Genomic DNA, 23948 nt, shown 5'->3' with positions numbered 1-23948 from the left:
TTAAGATCTCTTTTAAGATGTCTCTTTAAAATCCTATACTCTAGGCCGGGTGTGGTGGCTCACGCCTGTAATCCCAGCACTTTGGGAGGCTGAGGTGGGTGGATCACGAGGTCAGGAGATCGAGTCCATCCTGGCTGACATGGTGAAACCCCATCTCTACTAAAAATACAAAAAAACTAGCTGGGCGTGGTAGCAGGTGCCTGTAGTCCCAGCTACTCAGGAGGCTGAGGCAGGAGAATAGCGTGAACCCGGGAGGCGGAGCTTGCAGTGAGCCAAGGTCGCGCCACTGCACTCCAGCCTAGGCGACAGAGCTAGACTATGTCTCAGACAAAACAACAACAACAACAACAACAACAACAACAACAACAAATCCTATACTCTAGAATTGGTGCTGATCCTGGAAATGTACCCATTCAGAGCAGATGACTTGTGTTACTGATTTGTGCCAGACAGCTAAGGGTTGTGTATAATCTGAATGGAAACCAGATGTTTTGGCAGTTTGCTAGTGAGTGGTTTTCTCTTGGTTAGGGCCTGCTCCTTTACTAAATAGGACTATTTTCAGTGTATTACTTTTCAAATATTTGAATAAGGAAGATTTTTTGGGGACATACAAATTTATGAATACAATTGTATTTTTTGAACAACTTTATTTTTTTACGTGTAGTAAATTCTCAACGACTTATTTTCTCTTTCATCAAAATAAGTGTTCAACTAATTGCAAATAGTGTGTATCTTATTGACCCAGTTTTCAATTATGCATATGTACAGTTTATCCATGACTATTAAAACAAACTCTTGCTTTCCTTTAGTTTGTTGCTAGTTCCCTGAGTTACCTTAGTGAAAACCATAGGGAGAAAAGAGATTATAGCAATGGTCTAGGTGTGACATGATGGCTTATACAAGAGCGATGGTGGTAGTGATAAGTAGCAGATGTATTTCACATTATTTTGGAGATAAAATACATTGGGAATTGTTGGATTTGCCATGGAAGATGGTGAGGGGAAAGGAATGATTAAAGATGATTCCAGCCATGTGTGGTGACTCACGCCTGTAATCCCAGCACTTTGGGAGGCTGAGGCAGGAGGATCACCTGAGGTCAGGACTGAGTTCAAGAGCAGCCTGACCAACATCGTGAAACCCCGTCTCTACTAAAAATACAAAATTAGCCAGGTGTGGTGACTCCTGCCTGTAATCCCAGCTACTTGGGAGGCTGAGGCAGGAGAATCACTTAAACCTGGGAGGCGGCGGTTGCAGCGAGCTGAGATTGCACCGTTGTACTCCAGCCTGGGAAACGAGCAAAACTTCCATTAAAAAAAAAAAAAAAAGATGATTCCTAGGGTTCTGGTTTCACCATTTGTGAGATGTGCCATTTATGGAACTGTAGAACACTGGAAGAAGTGAGGTTTAGTCATTTGCCTATTGGGCTTCAAATCCAATTCTCTGACCCTCCCAGACCCTCTCAGTCCTGTTTGGTATTGCATTTCATAGGTGTCGTTACCATTCGGCTTTTGTAAATAGATCAGGACAATTGGAGGCACTGATGGAAGACTGGAGGGTAGGAGTAGGGAGAGGGTAGGGTATTTTTCTCCCTCACTTTTATTGATTGATTGATTGATTGATTGAGATGGAGTCTCGCTCTGTCACCCAGGCTGGAGTGCAGTGGCGGCGATCTTGGCTCACTGCAAGCTCCGCCTCCTGGGTTCACGCGGCTCAGCCTCTCGAGTAACTGGGACTACAGGTGCCCGCCACCAGGCCCGGTTTTCTGTGTGTGTTTCTTTTTTTTTTTTTTTTTTTGCTAGAGATGGGGTTTCACTGTGTTAGCCAGGATGGTCTTGATTTCCTGACCTCGTGATCCACCCGCCTCGGCCTCCCAAAGTGCTGGGATTACAGGCATGAGCCACAACGCCTGGCTTCTTTTCTCCCCCACTTTTTACTCCTGGTGGTATCCCAGGAAGTGGCAGTTTCATTCCTGTGGCTTTAGCTATCAGGGAGTTCCTTCCTTCCGTTGTAGTCCCTGGTCCCAAAGGGCAACTCCTGCTATTCTAGCTCCTGTCAAATAATATCAACTATTGGACTCTTGTAATACAAGTTGAGTATTTTTTATTCAAATGCTTAGGACCAGAAGTGTTTGTGATTTTGGATTTTCTTTCCAGATTTTGGAATATTTCCATTATACACTTACTTGTTGAGCATCCCTAATCCGAAGATCCAAAATGTTGAATTTCCTTTGAGCATCCTGTGGTTACTCAAAAAGTTTCAGATTTTGGAGCATTTTAGATTCAGAGTTTTGGGTTAGCGATACTCAACCTGTACCACCTCTTCTAGTGGGTCTCCCCAGCCCTTAGGCTGGTAGTAGCTTCCTGCTGGGAAAAGGGAGGAAAGATTTTCCTCCATCCTCTTAGGGTCTCTGGCTGGGTCTGAAAATCAAATTGCCAAAGACAGATTAACAGAAGAAAAACACTCAAATTTATTTCAGTTTTATGTGACATGGGAACTGTCACAAGGAAATGAAGACCCAAAGAAACAGTTAAACTTTAGTATTTTTTATAGGAGGTTTGAAGAAGAGTAGAGAGCCATGGAAAAATACGGTAGGGTAAAAGAGTGTGATCTAATGATAATAAACTGGGGGAAATGTAGCAGGGCCTGATTTTGCCAGATTCTTCTGTGTCCCCTCATCTTCAGAGATAAGGGTGTTCCTTTCCTCTGGGTATAGGGAGGGCACGCCTCAAATGAGGGACTTATAACCTGTTTCACGGGAAGGTCAGAAATTTTCTTCTAGGTGTTATGGCTTGTTTCAGGGGGGCAAGAGGGACAAGGACAGAGAGACTTTCCTGCTGCTGCTATCTTTCAGATCTCTTTAGTTTAAAATACTCACTGTGTCGAGGTGGTATATTTTGGGGTAGTGTGCTCTGAGCTCCATCACTGCTGTTGTTCATTTCGGGGTTCCTTCTCATTCCCTGTTTGGGGTCTTGGATCTTCTATTGCCCATGTAACCACATTTCTCTGTTAATTTTTATCTGTTTTAATGCTTAGAGTGATTTCTTTTTTCCTAACTAGAACCTGATGAATACGGGGTGAAAATTTGAGAGTTCAATTTTGGAAATTATTTGTGTCAAGTTTAGTATTTCTGTGATGCATTCCAGTGGAGATGTTCTTAGGTGAGTTGGATAGTGAGCTCAGATTTGTGTGTGAGCTAGAAGTATAAATTTGGCTATCATCTCAGCCAAATGGTAGTATTTCAAACCCTGGGAGGGATGGATGGGATCATCTAGTAAATAGGAGAGAAGGGAATCCAAATCTAGGTCCACTGAAATTGTAACACTGCTTGCAAGATGGGCTTGGTGAGCAGTGGTTTTGGATTGAGTCCTGAGAGGTGGGATGCAGGGGTGGGGGGGAGATGGGTAAAGTAGAAAGGCCGGGGAGAGTGATGCTGTTGATAACATAAAGAAAGGATTGTTGGCAGGGCATGGTGGCTCATGCCTGTAATCCCAGCACTTTGGGAGGCCGAGGTGGGTGGGTCATCTGAGGTCAGGAGTTCGAGACCAGCCTGGCCAACATGGTGAAACCCTGTCTCTACTAAAAATACAAAAATCAGCCAGGTATGGTGGTGCATGCCTGTAATCCCAGCTACTCGGGAGGCTGAGGCTGGAGAATTGCTTGAACCCAGGAAGTGAATGTTGCAGTGAGCGGAGATCATACCACTGCACTCCAGCCTGGGTGACAGAGTGAGACTCCATCTCAAAAATACAAAAACAAAAACAAAAAAACAAAAAAGAAGAAAGGACCATTTCACTGCTTTGTGCATTCTGCCAAATGTTTGTGGTGTCAGTTACCTTGATAAAAGCAGTTTTAGGGACATGGTGGGTAGTTGAGGGTCTTCACCAAAATGAAGTGGTAGATGGCTGAATGTGAGGTGACAGAGTATAGCTGGTGCATAGAGAGGGTTCTTTCGAGATGTTTGATAATGAAGGGGGCGTAAACAAATGAGGAAGGCGGGGCACAGTGGCTCACGCCTGTAATCTGAGCACTCTAGGAGGCTGAGGCAGGAAGATCACTTGAGCTCAGGAGTTCAAGACCAGCATGGCCAACATGGTGAAACCCCACCTCAACTAAAAATACAAAAATTAGCCGGGCATGGTGGCGGGTGCCTGTAGTACCAGCTACTTGGGAGGCTGAGGCAGGAGAATCGCTTGAACCCGGGAAGCAGAGGTTGCAGTGAGCCAAGATTGTGTCACTGCACTCCAGCCTGGGCAACAGAGCGAAACTCTGTCTCAACAACAACAAAAAAGAAATGAGGAGATAGCAGAAAGATGTATTAAGAAAAGCTACAGTTTTTATGATTGCCTTTTACTTTAAAAATATTTAATTTTTAGAATAGTTTCTAAATGAAAATAGAAGTCATACAAGGAAAAGTTTTCCTCGTTTCCCGTCGACTCTTTTTTACTCCCTTCTCCCAGCCCCAGCATATAGCCACTGCTATGTGTTTCTGGTATACATCCAAAAAAATTTTATGCAAATACTAGCAAATGTGATTATGTATTCTAGATTCTCTCCTTGTTATCCCTAGGGGTAGCCTACTTTATTAATTTTTATTGTCTTATTTTTTTCTCTGCATAATATGACCTGGAGATCTTTCTGCACTGGAACTTAGAGGTTATTCATTTGTTTATTGGAGTCTTTGTTCGGAAGGTACTAAAATATTTGTAACCAGTCATTTTTTACTATTACAAATAATACCTTTATGTTTACAGTAGGCTAACTTCTTAAAAGGGGATCTGCTAGGTCTGAGAATGTGCACCTGCCATTTCAGTAGATACTGTCATATTACCTCCTTTAGTGGCGATCCAGTTTCTATGCCCACCAGCAAAGCATGAAGAGTACCTGTTTTCTCACAGTTACATCGGTGTAGTGTGCTATCAAACTTTTGGACTTTTGACAGTCTAGTAAGTGAAAAATAGTATTTAAAAAAAAAACTTAGTGCAGTTTTAGTTTTCATTTATTAAGAATGAAGTTGAACATCTCTTTGTTCAAGAACCATATGTGTTTCATTTTTTCATGAACTCTCAGTTCATGTTTGTTGGCTTTTTTTTCTGTTAGCTTTGGTCTTTTAAGTTTTTGAGTTTTGTATGTTAGGCCTAAGGGCCTAACAGCACACTGTGGCTGTAACATTGCTTGCAAGATGGGCCTGGTGAGCAGTGGTTTTGGATTGAGGCATGGTGGCTGGATCCTGAAGGGCCCTGTAAAGTCCATTTGGTGTTTCTACAGGCTCTTGGTTTATAAAACTTTTTTTTTAACATACAGAAATATATATCTTATTAGAGATCTTTTTTTTTCTTTTTTTTTGAGACAGAGTCTCGTTCTGTCACCAGGCTGGAGTGCAGTGGTGCCATCCCAGCTCACTGCAACCTCCAACTCCCTGGTTCAAGCAATTCTTCTCCCAAGTAGCTGAGATTACAAGCACGTGCCCAGCTGATTTTTGTATTTTTAGTAGAGATGGGGTTTCACCATGTTGGTCATGATGGTCTCGCTCTCCTGATGTCATGATCTGCCTGCCTTGGCCTTCCAAAGTGCTAGATTATAGGCGTGAGCCACCCACCGCGCCTAGCCTAGGGATTCTCTAGATGCAGTAGCTTCTGAAATAATTATATGTCAAAATCAATAGAGCCATTTAATTTGGAACGAGGACAGGGAATAGTAATAATGTTGTTTTCTACATGGTAACTACAACGTCTGTCTTGTACCTGATTTCGACTGTGACCAGGCCTACTTAGTTATGGGGTAATAGCTATAATTCCAGCTATAATTTTTCATTTAAAAGAAAAAAAATCGTCTTTCATATAATGAACAGACTTCAAGCTGACCCTTGGTTTCCTCATCTTATTTTTATGAAGCACTCAGTGGGACTATTTTAAGAGAACAAACTCATTATATAAGTAATCTCTGAGAATACCTGCTTCTTCCTAGTAGCTTCTATTTCCTTTAGTCGGAGACTCACTCTATGGACACCAGACACCACCACTATATAAAGGACCGGTTCATACTCTTGAGAATTTCAGAATGGGAGCATAGGTACTCTTTGTCAGTGTCTTCCTTTCATTTCTCCTCTACTCTTTCCTCCTTTTCCCCACTTTTTCTCCCTTTTTCTGCTCGTTCTCCCAGTGCTCCAACCTTAGCTGGCTAAAGGAGAATACTTTATCATGAATCACTTTCATGGCTTTTAGAAAACAGATTTTGAAAACATGGTTACTCCATGCTGAGCATTGTGTAAGTCCAAATAAAGAAAAAGAAATGAACTGTAAAGAAAAAAATTAATCTATTGACCAGAATTTTTATTTTGTTTTCTTTTTCTTTTTTTCTTTTTTTTTTTTTTTTGAGCTGGAGTCTTGCTCTGCCGCTCAGGCTAGAGTGCCGTGGCATGATCTCGGCTCACTGCAACCTCTGCCTCGTGTGTTCAAGTGATTGTTGTGCCTCAGCCTCCCGAGTAGCTGGGATTACAGGTGTGCACCACCACGCCCAGCTAATTTTTGTATTTTTAGTAGAGACGGGGTTTCATCCTGTTGGTCAGGCTGGTCTTGAACTCCTGACCCTGTGATCCGCCCGCCTTGGCCTCCCAGAGTGCTGGGATTACAGGCATGAGCCACCATGCCCGACAATTTTCATTGGTTTTAAGAAGTTATTTTTCAAGTTGTACCTTAAGGGTGCTTTCGAATTCTGTTATTAAAGCATACTCTATTCTCAGTTTTTAGTAGGCACTCAATGGTTTGTATTATGTAAATAAACCCTCTGGGTATGGGTAAACGTACTGCACACTTTAAATGTTTGGACTTGACTTGTCTTCCAGAGTTCTGTGGTAAAGAAACCCTCAAAAAATGCTTTTGGGTTCAAGACAATCAAACTCTTTTCTCTCTTTGTTTTGTTCTTACTGAATTTTTATTTGTATCAACCTCCATACCCTCCTTACTTAAATCCATGAATAGACTCCTTTTATTGTTTTGTGTTATTTCTTGGGTTGATTTTCAAAGGGAACAGTTGTGTAAGATAAATGTTTGTTGTCATGAGTAATGTTGATGTGAGCCATGCTGTCTCTTCTATAATGCCACCATTATGCAGAGGCCTGCAGGAGGAAGGGTAGATTGGTGGTTCTGAGAGTCCGCCTGTGCTTTCGGTAATAATCCTGCATTCATTATTAATCTCCCTTTGCTTCCATGTCTCCCGCTCATTACCAAAGGCCAAGATATGACATGTTCAAGATCTTAGACATTTTGAAAATAGCAGAAGGGCTGCTTTTGAAGCCCGATTATTAGTCTTAGAAATATCATGAGACAACTGCAAGGCCATGTAATATTACTTATTTTAGTTTTTAGATATTGTCTACATTGTTTTTTGATCAATAGGCAAAGAGCTACTAATGAGCCATTATAATTTCCTTAAATTCACAGTCTCTGGAGTCAGTTTGTCTGGGTTGGTAATCCCTGCCCACTCTCACTGTATGATTCTAGGCAAGTTACTTTTCCTTTCTAGACCTTAGATTCCTCCTCTATAAAACTGGAATAAAAATGAAGGTCAACATGGGAGGATTACATGAAAAAATGAATGTGATAGGCCAAGTTTATTGCTGGATATATAATATGTACTCAATAATGTTAGCTATTATCGTTATTACTAATCAGATTTTTATTACCCTGGATTTAAAAATAATTTTTCTGTATATAAAGAAACAGTTGGGAAAGTAAAACTGTTTCAATTAAAACAATAGTTTATTTCTCTTGTTGGTAACTATTATTTTCTTGGTTCAGTGAGTCCAAAAGCTTTTAGCAGGCAAGGGAAAAGTCCTTCGGAAAATGTATATCAGGTCACTGTTTTTCTGATGGATCACAGCAGGAAAATAGTTTATGTTCTCACCTTAAAATAAAAGGAAGCTATTGATTCCAAGCTGTATGGAAAGGGAAACTTAAAAACATTTAAAAAGGCTTGATAAGTTTTTTAAGGGAAGAAAGGGCAATGCATGCTTTTAACAATTCAAACAGTACAGATAGATATAAATTAAATATTCATGTGTCCCTTCTCAGGATTAAGCATTAAAAAATTATAAAAGTAGTATTCATGCAAGTTTAAAAAAAAAGAGAAAGAATATAAAAGATGCACGTGAATACAATATTGGAGCCCACTGAACAAAGCTTTATCTTATTTTCAAGGCCAAACCAGTTTTCATATATTCTCCTATACATTTTCTTTGCTTAGAACAGAATTTCCTTTTTTTCTTTTTCCTTTGTAAAACACAAGGTAGATTCTAGCCATATTCTTCTATTCCTTGCTTTGTTTCACCTGATAATATCACAGAGATTATTACAAATTGGCACTTAGAGATGTATGTTGCTTTCTAAACAGGCATGATATTTCAGCTGCAGTCCCATAATTTATTTAACCAGTCTCCTTATAATGGATAAGTAGGCTTTTTATGTTTTTTGCCTTGTCTATAATCTTCAATGAGAATTACTTATTTATATATGTTTGTTTGTGTGTGTGTGTGTGTGTGTGTGTGTGTACACATGCGTATGGGTTTGTGATGTAAGTATCCTACAAGCATATGTAGGAGAAATTCTGACATGCACATATATGTCTGATAGTTTTTTCTACCTTGCGTTCCAAAGAGTTTCATCAGCATAGCCTGCCATCAGAAGAGGGAGAGGTTGCCAGTTTTCCCATTCTATTGCTTGCACTGGGTAGTATTGCACTTCTTAATATTTTCTATTTTGATATGAGAATATAGGATCTCATTTCATTTTGCATTTTAAAATTATGCGAGATCAATGTATATCGGGATAAATTCCTAACATCTGAGATATAAATGCAAAACCATATGTGTATTAGAAGAAACATGGGTGAATTACTTGGTAATTTGAGAATAGAGGAAATGTTCTAATAATGACTCAAAATCCATCAGCGATAACAGAAAAAGGTGACACATTTGATATTTTAAAAATAAAAAAGTTTGAAGAAACTGTAAAAAAGTAAAATGACAAAATAGGAAATATTGTGAACTTCTATTATAGATATGGATAGAATTGATAGCCTAGAAAAAATACTGTGACTTCTATTATAGATATTGATAGAATTGATATCCTCTGTGGTGTATGTGTATGAGTAAATTAAAATATGAGATGAAAATGACTATTAGCCTGATAGAAAAATGGGCAAAAAATATTTGCAGATGGAAAGATGAAAAACAGAAAGAAGAAGAAGAAAAAAAAAAAAACAACTGCGAGGGACCCTTATACGTGAAAAGATGCCCAGCTCACTCATAATAAGAAAAATGCATGTTACACCCTCACTGTTGTTTTTCACCAGATTGGCAGAAGTCCAAAGGTTTGCTAGCCGACTCTAGGGTCAAGGCTGCAGGTAAAGGGCACTCACATGCCTTGCCCATGGGAGTGCAAAGTGGTACACCTTTGTGGAGAAGAATTTTACAGTATGTAATGGAATTTCATGAGAATTTATCCTCTGACCCCACATTCCCACCTTTTTGGACTTGATTCCAAAAGTAATCTGGGAAACATAAAAATGACGTGCGTACAGTGCTACTCATTGCAGTACTGTTTGTAATAAAGAAAGACTGTATGCCACTGCCCTCTAGCCTGGGCGACACAGTGAGACTTTGTCTCAAACAACAACAACAACGACAGCAACAGACTGTAAATAATAACATATTGAAATCTAGATTCCATCTGGCTAACCTGAAGTTTGCAGCCTTCCAAAGTAGATCTGATATCCCAACTTTGGCATTGGCAGTATTTGGCTCTTGTGCAGATGGTTTTCAGCTGCACGTCAGAGGTTACGAGCACTCTGAGGGGTTCTAACACTCAAATCTCAAAGTAGGTGGAGTTCTTTTTTGGGCACTCTCTTAAGTTGGTGCCTTCTTCCTACCTTTCCCTTCCCTGGTCCATTCTTGCCTATCTGCCTGGCCCTTTCTTCCCTCAGTGCTCTTCTCTAATCTTGCTTCTCCTTCTAAGGCACTGGAGGACCTGGCACGAATGTTTTAAGGCAAGATCAGAAGGTGTTAACCTCTTAGCAGATATTTGCTCTGATAACCAAAACATCTAAAAGCGGTAGTGTGTTTGTACATTTATTTTATTATTTATTCCACCTCCACTTGTCCAAATTAATGTATGAAATTGAGATGTATCTTAAAATTGATAAGAACTTGCACGTAACTTCTGCCCCTCTGGAAGGGTTTTTACAAAGTTGATGGTGTTTCTTATAGTTGGTGGCATCTTAGAAGCCCAGAAATGTGTTCATAAGGGGGTAAGCCACGTGGAATCATCATTATTTATTGGCAAATAGCCATAGACGGTTTTCCTTCTCACTTTTCATTTTTAGTGAGTTTGTTTTCTCTGTTACTTCATAAATAAGGCCTCTGCTGGGTGATCGTGGGTTGGCTCAGAGCTAGCAAATACTCTCAATTGGGAAAGGAAAAGTATAGAGCATTATCTTTTTGTTAACATTATTAACATTTATACAGATATCTGTCTTGAATTCTTAGCATTTGACATAATTAATTATTCCCTCTTTTTTTGAGATAGATTCTTGCTGTGTTGCCCAGGTTGGAGTGCAGTGGCGCGATCTCCGTTCACTGCAACCTCTGCCTCCTGGGATCAAGCAATTCTCCTGCCTCAGCCTCCTGAGTAGCTGGGACTATAGGCGCCCGCCACCATGACCGGCTAATTTTTGTATTTTTAGAAAATACAAAAGGATTTTGCCATGTTGGCCAGGCTGGTCTCGAACTCTCGACCTCAAGTGATTTGCCCGCCTCTGCCTCCTAGAGTGCTGGAATTACAGGCATGAGCCACCGTGCCCTGCCTGCTTTTTTTTTTTTTTTTTTTTTTTTTAAATTTAAAAAATCAGATCGATTCTTTAAGACTGTAAACTCCCTGAGGGTAGAGGTTCTATTCACAGTCGTATCCCCAGTACCCAGAGTAGAGCCTGGCACATAGTGAATTCTGATTGCCTGTTGGTTGTCGATTGACAGATTTATGCTTCTAAGTAGAATTATCTTTTGATAATATTAAATAAGATGTGCTAACGCAAAACTGATAGAGTTTAGAAATAATTAAGAATCTCCTGGCTGGGTGTGGTGGCTCAAGCCTGTAATCCCAACACTTTAGGAGGCTGAGGTGGGTGGATCACGAGGTCAGGAGATCGAGACCATCCTGGCTAATAGGGTGAAATCCCATCTCTACTAAAAATACAAAAAGTTAGCCAGGCACGGTGGCGGGCGCCTGTAGTCCCAGCTACTTGGGAGGCTGAGGCAGGAGAATGGTGGGAACCTGGGAGGCAGAGCTTGCAATGAACTGAGATTGTGCCACTGCGCTCCAGCCTGGGTGACAGAATGAGACTCATCTCAAAAACAAAACAAAACAAAACCAAAAACAAAAAAAGAATCTCCTGTGTTCATTGGGAAAGGAATATTTGTTGGATGGGGAGTTTCCTAAAAGATTATGTAATTTTTTGGCATTTTGACATATTCACAGAATTCCTGCTGATTGAGGTTACTGCATCAAGAATAGTACAGTCACGTGTTGCTTAAGGATGGGAATTTGTTCTGAGAAATGTGTCAGGCTATTTCGTTATCACGTGAAATCATCAGATGTACCCACACAAACCTAGATTGTACAGCCTATGACACATATAGGCCATTATATGGTATAGCTTATTGCTCCCAGGCTACACACCTGTACAGCATATTGCTGTATTGAATACTGTAGTCACTACAGAGCATCTAAACATAGAAAAGGTACAGTAAAAATATGGTATGAAAACTTTAAAATGGTGCACCTAAGACACTGTGAATGGAGCTTGCAAGACTGGAAGTTGCTCTGGATGAGTCAGTGAGTGGGTGGTGAGTGAATGTGAAGGCCTAGGACATACCCTGCACCCTACTGTAGACTTCATAAACACTGTACACTTAGCCTACACTAAATTTATGCAAAATATTTTTCTTTCATAATAATAAATTAACCTTAGCTTACTGTAATGTTTTTACTTTATAAACCTTTTAATTTTTGAAAATGTTTTCACACTCTTATAATAACACTTAAAACACAAGCATTTTGTACAGCTGAACAAGAATATTTCCTTATTGTTTAAGCTTTTAGAATTAAATTTTATTTACTTATGACCAGGCGTGGTGGCTCATGCCTGTAATCCCAGCACTTTGGGAGGCTGAAGCGGGTGGATCACAAGGTCAAGAGATTGAGACCATCCTGGCCAACATGGTGAAACCCCATCTGTACTAAAAATACAAAAAATTAGCAGGGCGTGGTGGCAGGTGCCTGTGGTCCCAGCTACTTGCGAGGCTGAGGCAGGAGAATCACTTGGGTCCGGGTGGCGGAGGTTGCAGTGAGCCGAGACTGCGCCACTGTACTCTAGCCTGGCGACAGAGCGAGACTCCATCTCAGATAAATAAATAAATAAAAATACATTTTACTAATTTATTTATTTATTTTTACTGTTTCAGTGTTTTTTGTTAAAAGCTAAGACACAAACACACACATGAGCCTAGGCCTACAAAGGGTTGGGATCATCAATATCTGTCTTCTACCAGCACATCTTGTCCCACTGGAAGATCTTCAGGGGCAATAACATGCATGGAGCTGTCATCTCCTATGATAACAATGCCTTTCCTTCTTCTGGAATCTGCCTCCGGGAGGACCTTCCTGAGGTTATTTTACAGTTAATTTTTTTTTTTTTTTTGTGAGACAGAGTCTCACTGTGTCACCCAGTCTGGAGTGCAGTGGTGCAGTCTTGGATCACTGCAACCTCTGTGCCCCGGGTTCAAGTGATGCTTCTGCCTCAGCCTCCTGAGTAGCTGGGTTTACAGGCACCTGCCACCGTACCCGGCTAATTTTTGTATTTTTAGTAGAGATGGGATTTCACCATCTTGGTCAGGCTGGTCTCAAACTCCTGACCTCGTGATCCACCCACCTCGGCCTGCCTCCCAAAGTGCTGGGATTACAAGTGTGAGCCACTGCGCCCAGCCAACTTTTTTTTTTTCTTTTTAAATAAGTTGAAGGAGTACATTAAAATCGTGATGAAAAGTGTTCTATAGTAAATACTAAGTGATAGGAATTTTTAAGCTTCGCTATAATCTTGTGTATCAACTGTCATATATGTGGTCCATTGTTGACTGAAATGTCATTATGCAGCACATGTTTTCCCTTTATTTTGAAAGCCAACATTGGCAAAATTCCAAAGTACAATAATTTGCATTATTTATTCATTGCCATACTTCTCCTCGAGAGGTCCTATGGTAAGAGTTGTGTAATGACTTCAAAATGACTGGGGAAAAGAATGTGCCGGGATACAAAGCTGGCATCTGGTACAGATAGTTCTGTCATTGGGATTATTTATTTATTTTGAGACAGAGTTTTGCTCTCGTTGCCTAGGCTGGAGTGCAGTGGCACGATCTCGGCTCACTGCAACTTCCACCTCCTGAGTTCAAGAGATTCTCGCCTTAGCCTCCTGAGTAGCTGGGATTACAGGTGCCCGCCCCCATGCCAGACTAATTTTTTGTATTTTTAGTAGAGACAGGGTTTCATCATGTTGGCCAGGCTGGTCTCGAACGCCTGACCTCAGGTGATCCACCTGCCTCGGCCTCCCAAAGTGCCGGGATTACAGGCGTGAGCACCCGCACCCGGCCCTTATGTATTTGTTTTGAAATAAACTAACAATTGCTAGATTTTTTTTATCGTTAGCTCTAGACATCTGTGACATTTTCTTATCTGCATAATAAGGTTCGTAGAGTATTGCTTTGTCATTTGAAATTCAACATTCATTCAGTAAATATTTAAGGAGTATCTCCCATGTAGCAGGCACTGTAATAAGTGCTGGGGATATAGTTATGAGTAAGGTGTGAGTCTCAGTCCTAAATCTTCGTTAAATACAACAGTGAAGCTTATTTCTTGAAGCTTATTTCTAAAGATCAATATGGCCTTCCAAGCTTTAGGAGACTGGAGAAGCGCCATATGCATGTGGTTCCACACATTGCCCCTCTGTCATCCTCCCCTCACCCTTTACCTACCTGCGTATTGTTTAGTGCTCTATGACAGTCTGAATGTCTACTCTGTGCCCATCACTCTGTTGGGATTTGAACGTTCAAGGAGCAGCAGATAAAAATGTTGTATTTAGTATCTCTTAAATAGTAATAAAGACAGACCAAAAAAATGAATGATTTTCAGTGTACAAGATTTGTCTACACACTGTCTGTTATGGGAGTTCAGAGAAGAAAGAGTACTAGGATCAGATTGATAGTAGAGGAATATCACTCAGGTGGCACTGGGAATAATTTGGAGGTTACTAACAGAAGGTAGTTGAATGATCATTTCTGAGTTGAGTAGGGAAGTGACATAATTGATTTGTGTTTTATATACTGCACTCTGGTTGCTGGGTGGGAAATTAGACTATGGTCTGGAGGTAGAAGAAATGAATGCAAGAAATGAGTCAAGTTAGCAAGGATCATAGTATTCGCTGATAAATAATATAAGGAGTTTCCATGCCTTTCATTGTTTCAATATATTTTTTTTTAGGTGGGCATGGTGGCGGGCGCCTGTAATCCCCGCTACTCAGGAGGCTGAGGCAGAGAATTGCTTGAACCCAGGAGGCAGAAGTTGCAGTGAGCAGAGATCATGCCACTGCACTCCAGCCTGGGTGACAGAGCAAGACTCTGTCTCAAAAAAAAAAAAAAATTTTTTTTTTGCAATGTTTATAATAAAATACTGGGATAATTTTGTGTGCGTGTGTGCCAAGTTACCAGAAACTCTGATGTGCTTACCAGTGCTCCTACCTAGTGCTGTTATTTGAATCTTCCTTCCTAGGTGGAGAATCTACACTTAGACATCTGTATGTTCTCTTAGTTCTTCATGTCATTTGATCTTAGCTTCTGTTCTTATACAGATACTGTTGAAGGTGCTGCAGGTTTCAATTTTGGTTTTCCTTTCTTTATGGTAATCCTATTTTAATGTATAAGATCCTTTCAGGCAACTGAAGTATGCAAGAGGCAGGTGGAATAGTAGCAACTTTAGGTATTTAAAAATTCATGTAATAAATATGATGGGGGGGGCGGAGCAAGATGGCCGAATAGGAACAGCTCCAGTCTCCAACTCCCAGCGCGAGCGACACAGAAGACCGGTGATTTCTGCATTTTCAACTGAGGTACTGGGTTCATCTCACTGGGGAGTGCAGGACGATCGGTGCTGGTCAGCTGCTGCAGCCCGACCAGCAGGAGCTGAAGCAGGGCGAGGCATTGCCTCACCTGAGGAGCGCAAGGGGGAAGGGAATCCCTTTTCCTAGCCAGGGGAACTGAGACACACAACACCTGGAAAATCGGGTAACTCCCACCCCAATACTGCGCTTTAAGCAAACAGGCACACCAGGAGATCATATCCCACACCTGGCCGGGAGGGTCCCACGCCCACGGAGCCTCCCTCATTGCTAGCACAGCAGTCTGTGATCTACTGGCAAGGCAGCAGCGAGGCTGGGGGAGGGGCGCCCGCCATTGCTGAGGCTTAAGTAGGTAAACAAAGCTGCTGGGAAGCTTGAACTGGGTGGAGCTCACAGCAGCTCAAGGAAACCTGCCTGTCTCTGTAGACTCCACCTCTGGGGACAGGGCACAGTAAACAATAACAAACACAGCAGAAGCCTCTGCAGACGCAAACGACTCTGTCTGACAGCTTTGAAGAGAGCAGTGGATCTCCCAACACGGAGGTTGAGATCTGAGAAGGGACAGACTCCCTGCTCAAGTGGGTCCCTGACCCCTGAGTAGCCTAACTGGGAGACATCCCCCACTAGGGGCAGTCTGACACCTCACACCTCACAGGGTGGAGTACACCCCTGAGAGGAAGCTTCCAAAGCAAGAATCAGACAGGTACACTCGCTGTTCAGAAATATTCTATCTTCTGCAGCCTCTGCTGCTGATACCCAGGCAAACAGGGTCTGGAGTGGACCTCAAGCAATCTCCAACAGACCTACAGCTGAGGGTCCTGACTGTTAGAAGGAAAACTATCAAACAGGAAGGACACCTACACCAAAACCCCATCAGTATATCACCATCATCAAAGACCAGAGGCAGATAAAACCACAAAGATGGGGAAAAAGCAGGGCAGAAAAGCTGGAAATTCCAAAAATAAGAGCGCATCTCCCCGGGCAAAGGAGCGCAGCTCATCGCCAGCAACGGATCAAAGCTGGACGGAGAATGACTTTGACGAGATGAGAGAAGAAGGCTTCAGTCCATCAAATTTCTCAGAGCTAAAGGAGGAATTACGTACCCAGCGCAGAGAAACTAAAAATCTTGAAAAAAAAGTGGAAGAATTGATGGCTAGAGTAATTAATGCAGAGAAGGTCATAAACGAAATGAAAGAGATGAAAACCATGACACGAGAAATACGTGACAAATGCACAAGCTTCAGTCACCGACTCGATCAACTGGAAGAAAGAGTATCAGCGATTGAGGATCAAATGAATGAAATGAAGCGAGAAGAGAAACCCAAAGAAAAAAGAAGAAAAAGAAATGAACAAAGCCTGCAAGAAGTATGGGATTATGTAAAAAGACCAAATCTACGTCTGATTGGGGTGCCTGAAAGTGAGGGGGAAAATGGAACCAAGTTGGAAAACACTCTTCAGGATATCATCCAGGAGAACTTCCCCAACCTAGTAGGACAGGCCAGCATTCAAATCCAGGAAATACAGAGAACGCCACAAAGATACTCCTCGAGAAGAGCAACTCCAAGACACATAATTGCCAGATTCACCAAAGTTGAAATGAGGGAAAAAATCTTAAGGGCAGCCAGAGAGAAAGGTCGGGTTACCCACAAAGGGAAGCCCATCAGACTAACAGCAGATCTCTCGGCAGAAACTCTCCAAGCCAGAAGAGAGTGGGGGCCAATATTCAACATTCTTAAAGAAAAGAATTTTCAACCCAGAATTTCATATCCAGCCAAACTAAGTTTCATAAGTGAAGGAGAAATAAAATCCTTTACAGATAAGCAAATGCTTAGAGATTTTGTCACCACTAGGCCTGCCTTACAAGAGACCCTGAAGGAAGCACTCAACATGGAAAGGAACAACCGGTACCAGCCATTGCAAAAACATGCCAAAATGTAAAGACCATCGAGGCTAGGAAGAAACTGCATCAACTAACGAGCAAAATAACCAGTTAATATCATAATGGCAGGATCAAGTTCACACATAACAATCTTAACCTTAAATGTAAATGGACTAAATGCTCCAATTAAAAGACACAGACTGGCAAACTGGATAAAGAGTCAAGACCCATCAGTCTGCTGTATTCAGGAGACCCATCTCACATGCAGAGACATACATAGGCTCAAAATAAAGGGATGGAGGAAGATTTACCAAGCAAATGGAGAACAAAAAAAAAGCGGGGTTTGCAATACTAGTCTCTGATAACACAGACTTTAAACCATCAAAGATCAAAAGAGACAAAGAAGGCCATTACATAATGGTAAAGGGATCAATTCAACAGGAAGAGCTAACTATCCTAAATATATATGCACCCAATACAGGAGCACCCAGATTCATAAAGCAAGTCCTTAGAGACTTACAAAGAGACTTAGACTCCCATACAATAATAATGGGAGACTTCAACACTCCACTGTCAACATTAGACAGATCAACGAGACAGAAAGTTAACAAGGATATCCAGGAATTGAACTCATCTCTGCAGCAAGCAGACCTAATAGACATCTATAGAACTCTCCACCCCAAATCAACAGAATATACATTCTTCTCAGCACCACATCGTACTTACTCCAAAATTGACCATGTAATTGGAAGTAAAGCACTCCTCAGCAAATGTACAAGAACAGAAATTATAACAAACTGTCTCTAAGACCACAGTGCAATCAAACTAGAACTCAGGACTAAGAAACTCAATCAAAACTGTTCAACTACATGGAAACTGAACAACCTGCTCCTGAATGACTACTGGGTACATAACGAAATGAAGGCAGAAATAAAGATGTTCTTTAAAACCAATGAGAACAAAGATACAACATACCAGAATCTCTGGGACACATTTAAAGCAGTGTGTAGAGGGAAATTTATAGCACTAAATGCCCACAAGAGAAAGCAGGAAAGATCTAAAATTGACACTCTAACATCGCGATTAAAAGAACTAGAGAAGCAAGAGCAAACACATTCGAAAGCTAGCAGAAGGCAAGAAATAACTAAGATCAGAGCAGAACTGAAGGAGATAGAGACACAAAAAACCCTCCAAAAATTCAATGAATCCAGGAGTTGGTTTTTTGAAAAGATCAACAAAATTGACAGACCGCTAGCAAGACTAATAAAGAAGAAAAGAGAGAAGAATCAAATAGATGCAATAAAAAATGATAAAGGGGATATCACCACCGACCCCGCAGAAATACAAACTACCATCAGAGAATACTATAAACACCTCTACGCAAATAAACTGGAAAATCTAGAAGAAATGGATAATTTCCTGGACACTTACACTCTTCCAAGACTAAACCAGGAAGAAGTTGAATCCCTGAATAGACCAATAGCAGGCTCTGAAATTGAGGCAATAATTAATAGCCCACCAACCAAAAAAAGTCCAGGACCAGATGGATTCACAGCTGAATTCTACCAGAGGTACAAGGAGGAGTTGGTACCATTCCTTCTGAAACTATTCCAATCAATAGAAAAAGAGGGAATCCTCCCTAACTCATTTTATGAGGCCAACATCATCCTGATACTAAAGCCTGGCAGAGACACAACAAAAAAGGAGAATTTTAGACCAGTATCCCTGATGAACATCGATGCAAAAATCCTCAATAAAATACTGGCAAACCGGATTCAGCAACACATCAAAAAGCTTATCCACCATGATCAAGTGGGCTTCATCCCTGGGATGCAAGGCTGGTTCAACATTCGCAAATCAATAAACATAATCCAGCATATAAACAGAACCAAAGACAAGAACCACATGATTATCTCAATAGATGCAGAAAAGGCTTTTGACAAAATTCAACAGCCCTTCATGCTAAAAACGCTCAATAAATTCGGTATTGATGGAACGTACCTCAAAATAATAAGAGCTATTTATGACAAACCCACAGCCAATATCATACTGAATGGGCAAAAACTGGAAATATTCCCTTTGAAAACTGGCACAAGACAGGGATGCCCTCTCTCACCACTCCTATTCAACATAGTGTTGGAAGTTCTGGCTAGGGCAATTAGGCAAGAGAAAGAAATCAAGGGCATTCAGTTAGGAAAAGAAGAAGTCAAACTGTCCCTGTTTGCAGATGACATGATTGTATATTTAGAAAACCCCATTGCCTCAGCTCAAAATCTCCTTAAGCTGATAAGCAACTTCAGCAAAGTCTCAGGATACAAAATTAATGTGCAAAAATCACAAGCATTCTTATACACCAGTAACAGACAAACAGAGAGCCAAATCAGGAATGAACTTCCATTCACAATTGCTTCAAAGAGAATCAAATACCTAGGAATCCAACTTACAAGGGATGTAAAGGACCTCTTCAAGGAGAACTACAAACTACTGCTCAGTGAAATAAAAGAGGACACAAACAAATGGAAGAACATACCATGCTCATGGATAGGAAGAATCAATATCGTGAAAATGGCCATACTGCCCAAGGTAATTTATAGATTCAATGCCATCCCCATCAAGCTACCAATGAGTTTCTTCACAGAATTGGAAAAAACTGCTTTAAAGTTCATATGGAATCAAAAAAGAGCCCGCGTCTCCAGGACAATCCTAAGTCAAAAGAACAAAGCTGGAGGCATCACACTACCTGACTTCAAACTATACTACAAGGCTACAGTAACCAAAACAGCATGGTACTGGTACCAAAACAGAGATATAGACCAATGGAACAGAACAGAGTCCTCAGAAATAATACCACACATCTACAGCCATCTGATCTTTGACAAACCTGAGAGAAACAAGAAATGGGGAAAGGATTCCCTATTTAATAAATGGTGCTGGGAAAATTGGCTAGCCATAAGTAGAAAGCTGAAACTGGATCCTTTCCTTACCTCTTATACGAAAATTAACTCAAGATGGATTAGAGACTTAAATGTTAGACCTAATACCATAAAAATCCTAGAGGAAAACCTAGGTAGTACCATTCAGGACATAGGCATGGGCAAAGACTTCATGTCTAAAACACCAAAAGCAACAGCAGCAAAAGCCAAAATTGACAAATGGGATCTCATTAAACTAAAGAGCTTCTGCACAGCAAAAGAAACTACCATCAGAGTGAACAGGCAACCTACAGAATGGGAGAAAATTTTTGCAATCTACTCATCTGACAAAGGGCTAATATCCAGAACCTACAAAATACTCAAACAAATTTACAAGAAAAAAACAAACAACCCCATCAAAAAGTGGGCAAAGGATATGAACAGACATTTCTCAAAAGAAGACATTCATACAGCCAACAGACACATGAAAAAATGCTCGTCATCACTGGCCATCAGAGAAATGCAAATCAAAACCACAATGAGGTACCATCTCACACCAGTTAGAATGGTGATCATTAAAAAGTCAGGAAACAACAGGTGCTGGAGAGGATGTGGAGAAATAGGAACACTTTAACACTGTTGGTGGGATTGTAAACTAGTTCAACCATTATGGAAAACAGTATGGCGATTCCTCAAGGATCTAGAACTAGATGTACCATATGACCCAGCCGTCCCATTACTGGGTATATACCCAAAGGATTATAAATCATGCTGCTATAAAGACACATGCACACGTATGTTTATTGCGGCACTATTCACAATAGCAAAGACTTGGAATCCACCCAAATGTCCATCAGTGACAGACTGGATTAAGAAAATGTGGCACATATACACCATGGAATACTATGCAGCCATAAAAAATGATGAGTTTGTGTCCTTTGTAGGGATATGGATGCAGCTGGAAACCATCATTCTCAGCAAACTATCACAAGAACAGAAAACCAAACACCGCATGTTCTCACTCATAGGTGGGAACTGAACAATGAGATCACTTGGACTCAGGAAGGGGAACATCACACACCAGGGCCTATCATGGGGAGGGGGGAGGGGGGAGGGATTGCATTGGGAGTTATACCTGATGTAAATGACGAGTTGATGGGTGCAGCACACCTACATAGCACAAGTATACATACGTAACAAACCTGCACGTTATGCACATGTACCCTACAACTTAAAGTATAATAATAATAAATAAATTAAAAAAAAAGAAAAAAAAATAAATATGATGGTTTTGGATTATTTGTTGCATTGCCAGTGAGTTTATTATAGTATATAACAATATTTAATCAAAATGGTGATAGGAATAAAAGGTCCACTTTGAGGTAAATCATTAATTTTTAAGGCAGACAAGTTATGTTTTTAAGAATTTCTCAAGCCTGAAGAATATTCAGTGTGTGCTCTGTGCCTTAAAAAGCTTAACACAGAATCCACCAAGGTGAAATTAATTTGATACTCAAAGGTAAGATTAGGGCAAGTTCCACTGCAGTTTATGTAAATTATTAAATAGTACTGTGAAGCATTGAAAATAAAGAAGAGAATGCTTATCATCATTACATTTTAAGTGAAAAGATATATATTTCATCATTACATTTTAAGTGAAAAGATATATATTATACATTTTTATATTTATTGTTCACAAATATTTCCATGTTGTAGCAATTTTCTACTATGTTGTAATTGCCTGTTCATTTAACCCCACTGTTTTTTTTCTCCCCTACCACAGCAATCCCAGTGCCATTGGATATTTTTGAATGATTAAATGTGCTACTTACTTCGTTTTTGTGTTCATTTTTTTAAATAGAAAATGCTTCCGATGCAGATTTATGGCTCCTGAACAGTTGCACTGTAAAAAACCCAGCTGAAGACCACTTTAGAAACTCAATTAAGTAAGTTGAAATTGATTTTTTTCCTATTTTGTATAATCAAAGTAAGAATTGATACCAGAAGTTTAGCTTTTTAAAAATGTCAAAATAGTTATTTAGTTTATATTAAAAAAGTATGAGTTGGACTGTTTTGAATTTGTCTGATAAAGAATGATACTTTTTTATTTTTAAATTAAATTTAAGTTCTGGTTACATGTACAGGATGTGCAAGTGTGTTACATAGGCAAACATGTGCCATGGTGGTTTGCTGTACCTATCAACCCATCGCCTAGGTATTAAGCGCTATATGCATTAGCTATTTATCCTGATGCTCTCCCTCCTCCCGCCGTCTACCAAGCCCGACTGTGTGTTGTTCCCCTCCCTGTGTCCGTGTGTTCTCATTGTTCAACTCCCACTTACAAGTGAGAACTTGCAGGATTTGGTTTTCTGTTCCTGTGTTAGTTTGGTGAGGCTGACGGCTTCCAGCTCCATCTGTGTCCTTACAAAGGACATGATCTCATTTCTTTTTTATTTTATTTATTTATTTATTTATTTATTTATTTATTTATTTGAGACGGAGTCTCGCTCTGTTGCCCAGGCTGGAGTGCAGTGGCACGATCTCCGCTCACTGCAAGCTCCGCCTCCCAGGTTCACGCCATTCTCCTGCCTCAGCCTCCGGAGTAGCTGGAAGTACAGGCGCCCACCACCATGCCCGGCTAATTTTTTGTATTTTTAGTAGAGTCGAGGTTTCACCGTGTTAGCCAAGATGGTCTCGATCTCCTGACCTGGTGATCCACCTGCCTCGGCCTCCCAAAGTGCTGGGATTACAGGCGTGAGCCACCCCACCTGGTCGATCTCATTTCTTTTTATGGCTGCATAGTATTCCATGTGTATATGCACCACAATTTTTTTACCAGTCTGTCCTTGATGGGCATTTGGGTTGATTCCATGTCTTTGCTATTGTGAATAGTGCTGCAGTGAGCGTATGTGTGCATGTATCTTTTTAATAGAATGATTTATATTCCTTTGGGGATATACCCAGTAATGGGATTGCTGCATCAAATGGCATTTCTGGTTCTAGGTCTTTGAGAAATCGCCACACTGTCTTACACAATGGTTTAATTAATTTACATTCCCACCAACAGTGTAAAAGTGTTCTTATTTCTCCACAGCCCCTCCAGCGTCTGTTGTTTGTTGACTTTTAATAATCGCCATTCCAACTGGTGTGAGATGGTTTTGGCTTGCATTTCTCTAATGATCAGTGATGTTGAATTTTTTTCCTATGTTTTTTGGCTGCATAAATGTCTTTTGAAAAGGGTCCATGTGCCTTGCCCACTTTTTGATGGGATTGTTTGTTTTTTTTTCTTATAAATCTGTTTAAATTCTTTATAGATTCTGGATATTACACCTTTGTCATGTGGATAGATTGTAACAAATTTCTCCCACTCTATAGGTAGTCTGTTCACTCTGATGATAGTTTCTTTTGCTGTGCAGAAGCTCTTTAGTTTAATTAGATTCCATTTGTCAAATTTTGCTTTTGTTGAAATTGCTTTTGATGTTTTCATCATGAAATCTTTGCCTGTGCCTATGTCCTGAATGGTATTGCCTAGGTTTTCTTCTAGGGTTTTTGAAGTTTTGGGCTTTACATTTAAGTCTTTAATCCATCTTGAGTTAATTTTTGTATAAGGGGTAAGGAAGGTGCCCAATTTCAATTTTCTGCATATGGCTAGCCAGTTTTCCCAGCACCATTTATCAAGTAGGGAATCCTCTACCCATGGCTTGTTTTTGTCAGGTTTGTTGAAGATCAGATGGTTGTAGATGTGGCATCTTATTTCTGAGTTCTCTATTCTGTTTCCTTGGTCTATGTGTCTGTCTTTACACCAGTCCTACGAAGTTTTGGTTACTGTAACCTTGTAGTATAGTTTGAAGTTGGGTAGCGTGATGCCTACAGTTTTGTTCTTTTTGCTTAGGATTGTCTTGGCTATACGGGCTCTTTTTTGGTTCCATATGAATTTTAAA

General features: G+C 40.5%; 1 protein-coding gene across 2 annotated transcripts in view; it reads left to right on the top strand.

The window, feature by feature from the left end:
• The window catches only part of CDKAL1 (CDK5 regulatory subunit associated protein 1 like 1), a 707863-nt gene that overhangs the window by 98451 nt on the left and 585464 nt on the right, over window positions 1-23948 (top strand). For both annotated transcript variants that reach the window (XM_001098819.5, XM_078001348.1), the window contains exon 5: window positions 21869-21953. In XM_001098819.5, the coding sequence (XP_001098819.2) occupies window positions 21869-21953 (85 nt within the window). The remainder of the gene's footprint in view (window positions 1-21868; window positions 21954-23948) is intronic.

Source organism: Macaca mulatta, chromosome 4 (assembly GCF_049350105.2).
Source record: "Macaca mulatta isolate MMU2019108-1 chromosome 4, T2T-MMU8v2.0, whole genome shotgun sequence".
NCBI lineage: Eukaryota > Metazoa > Chordata > Mammalia > Primates > Cercopithecidae > Macaca > Macaca mulatta.
This window is presented reverse-complemented; position numbering and strand designations above follow the sequence as displayed.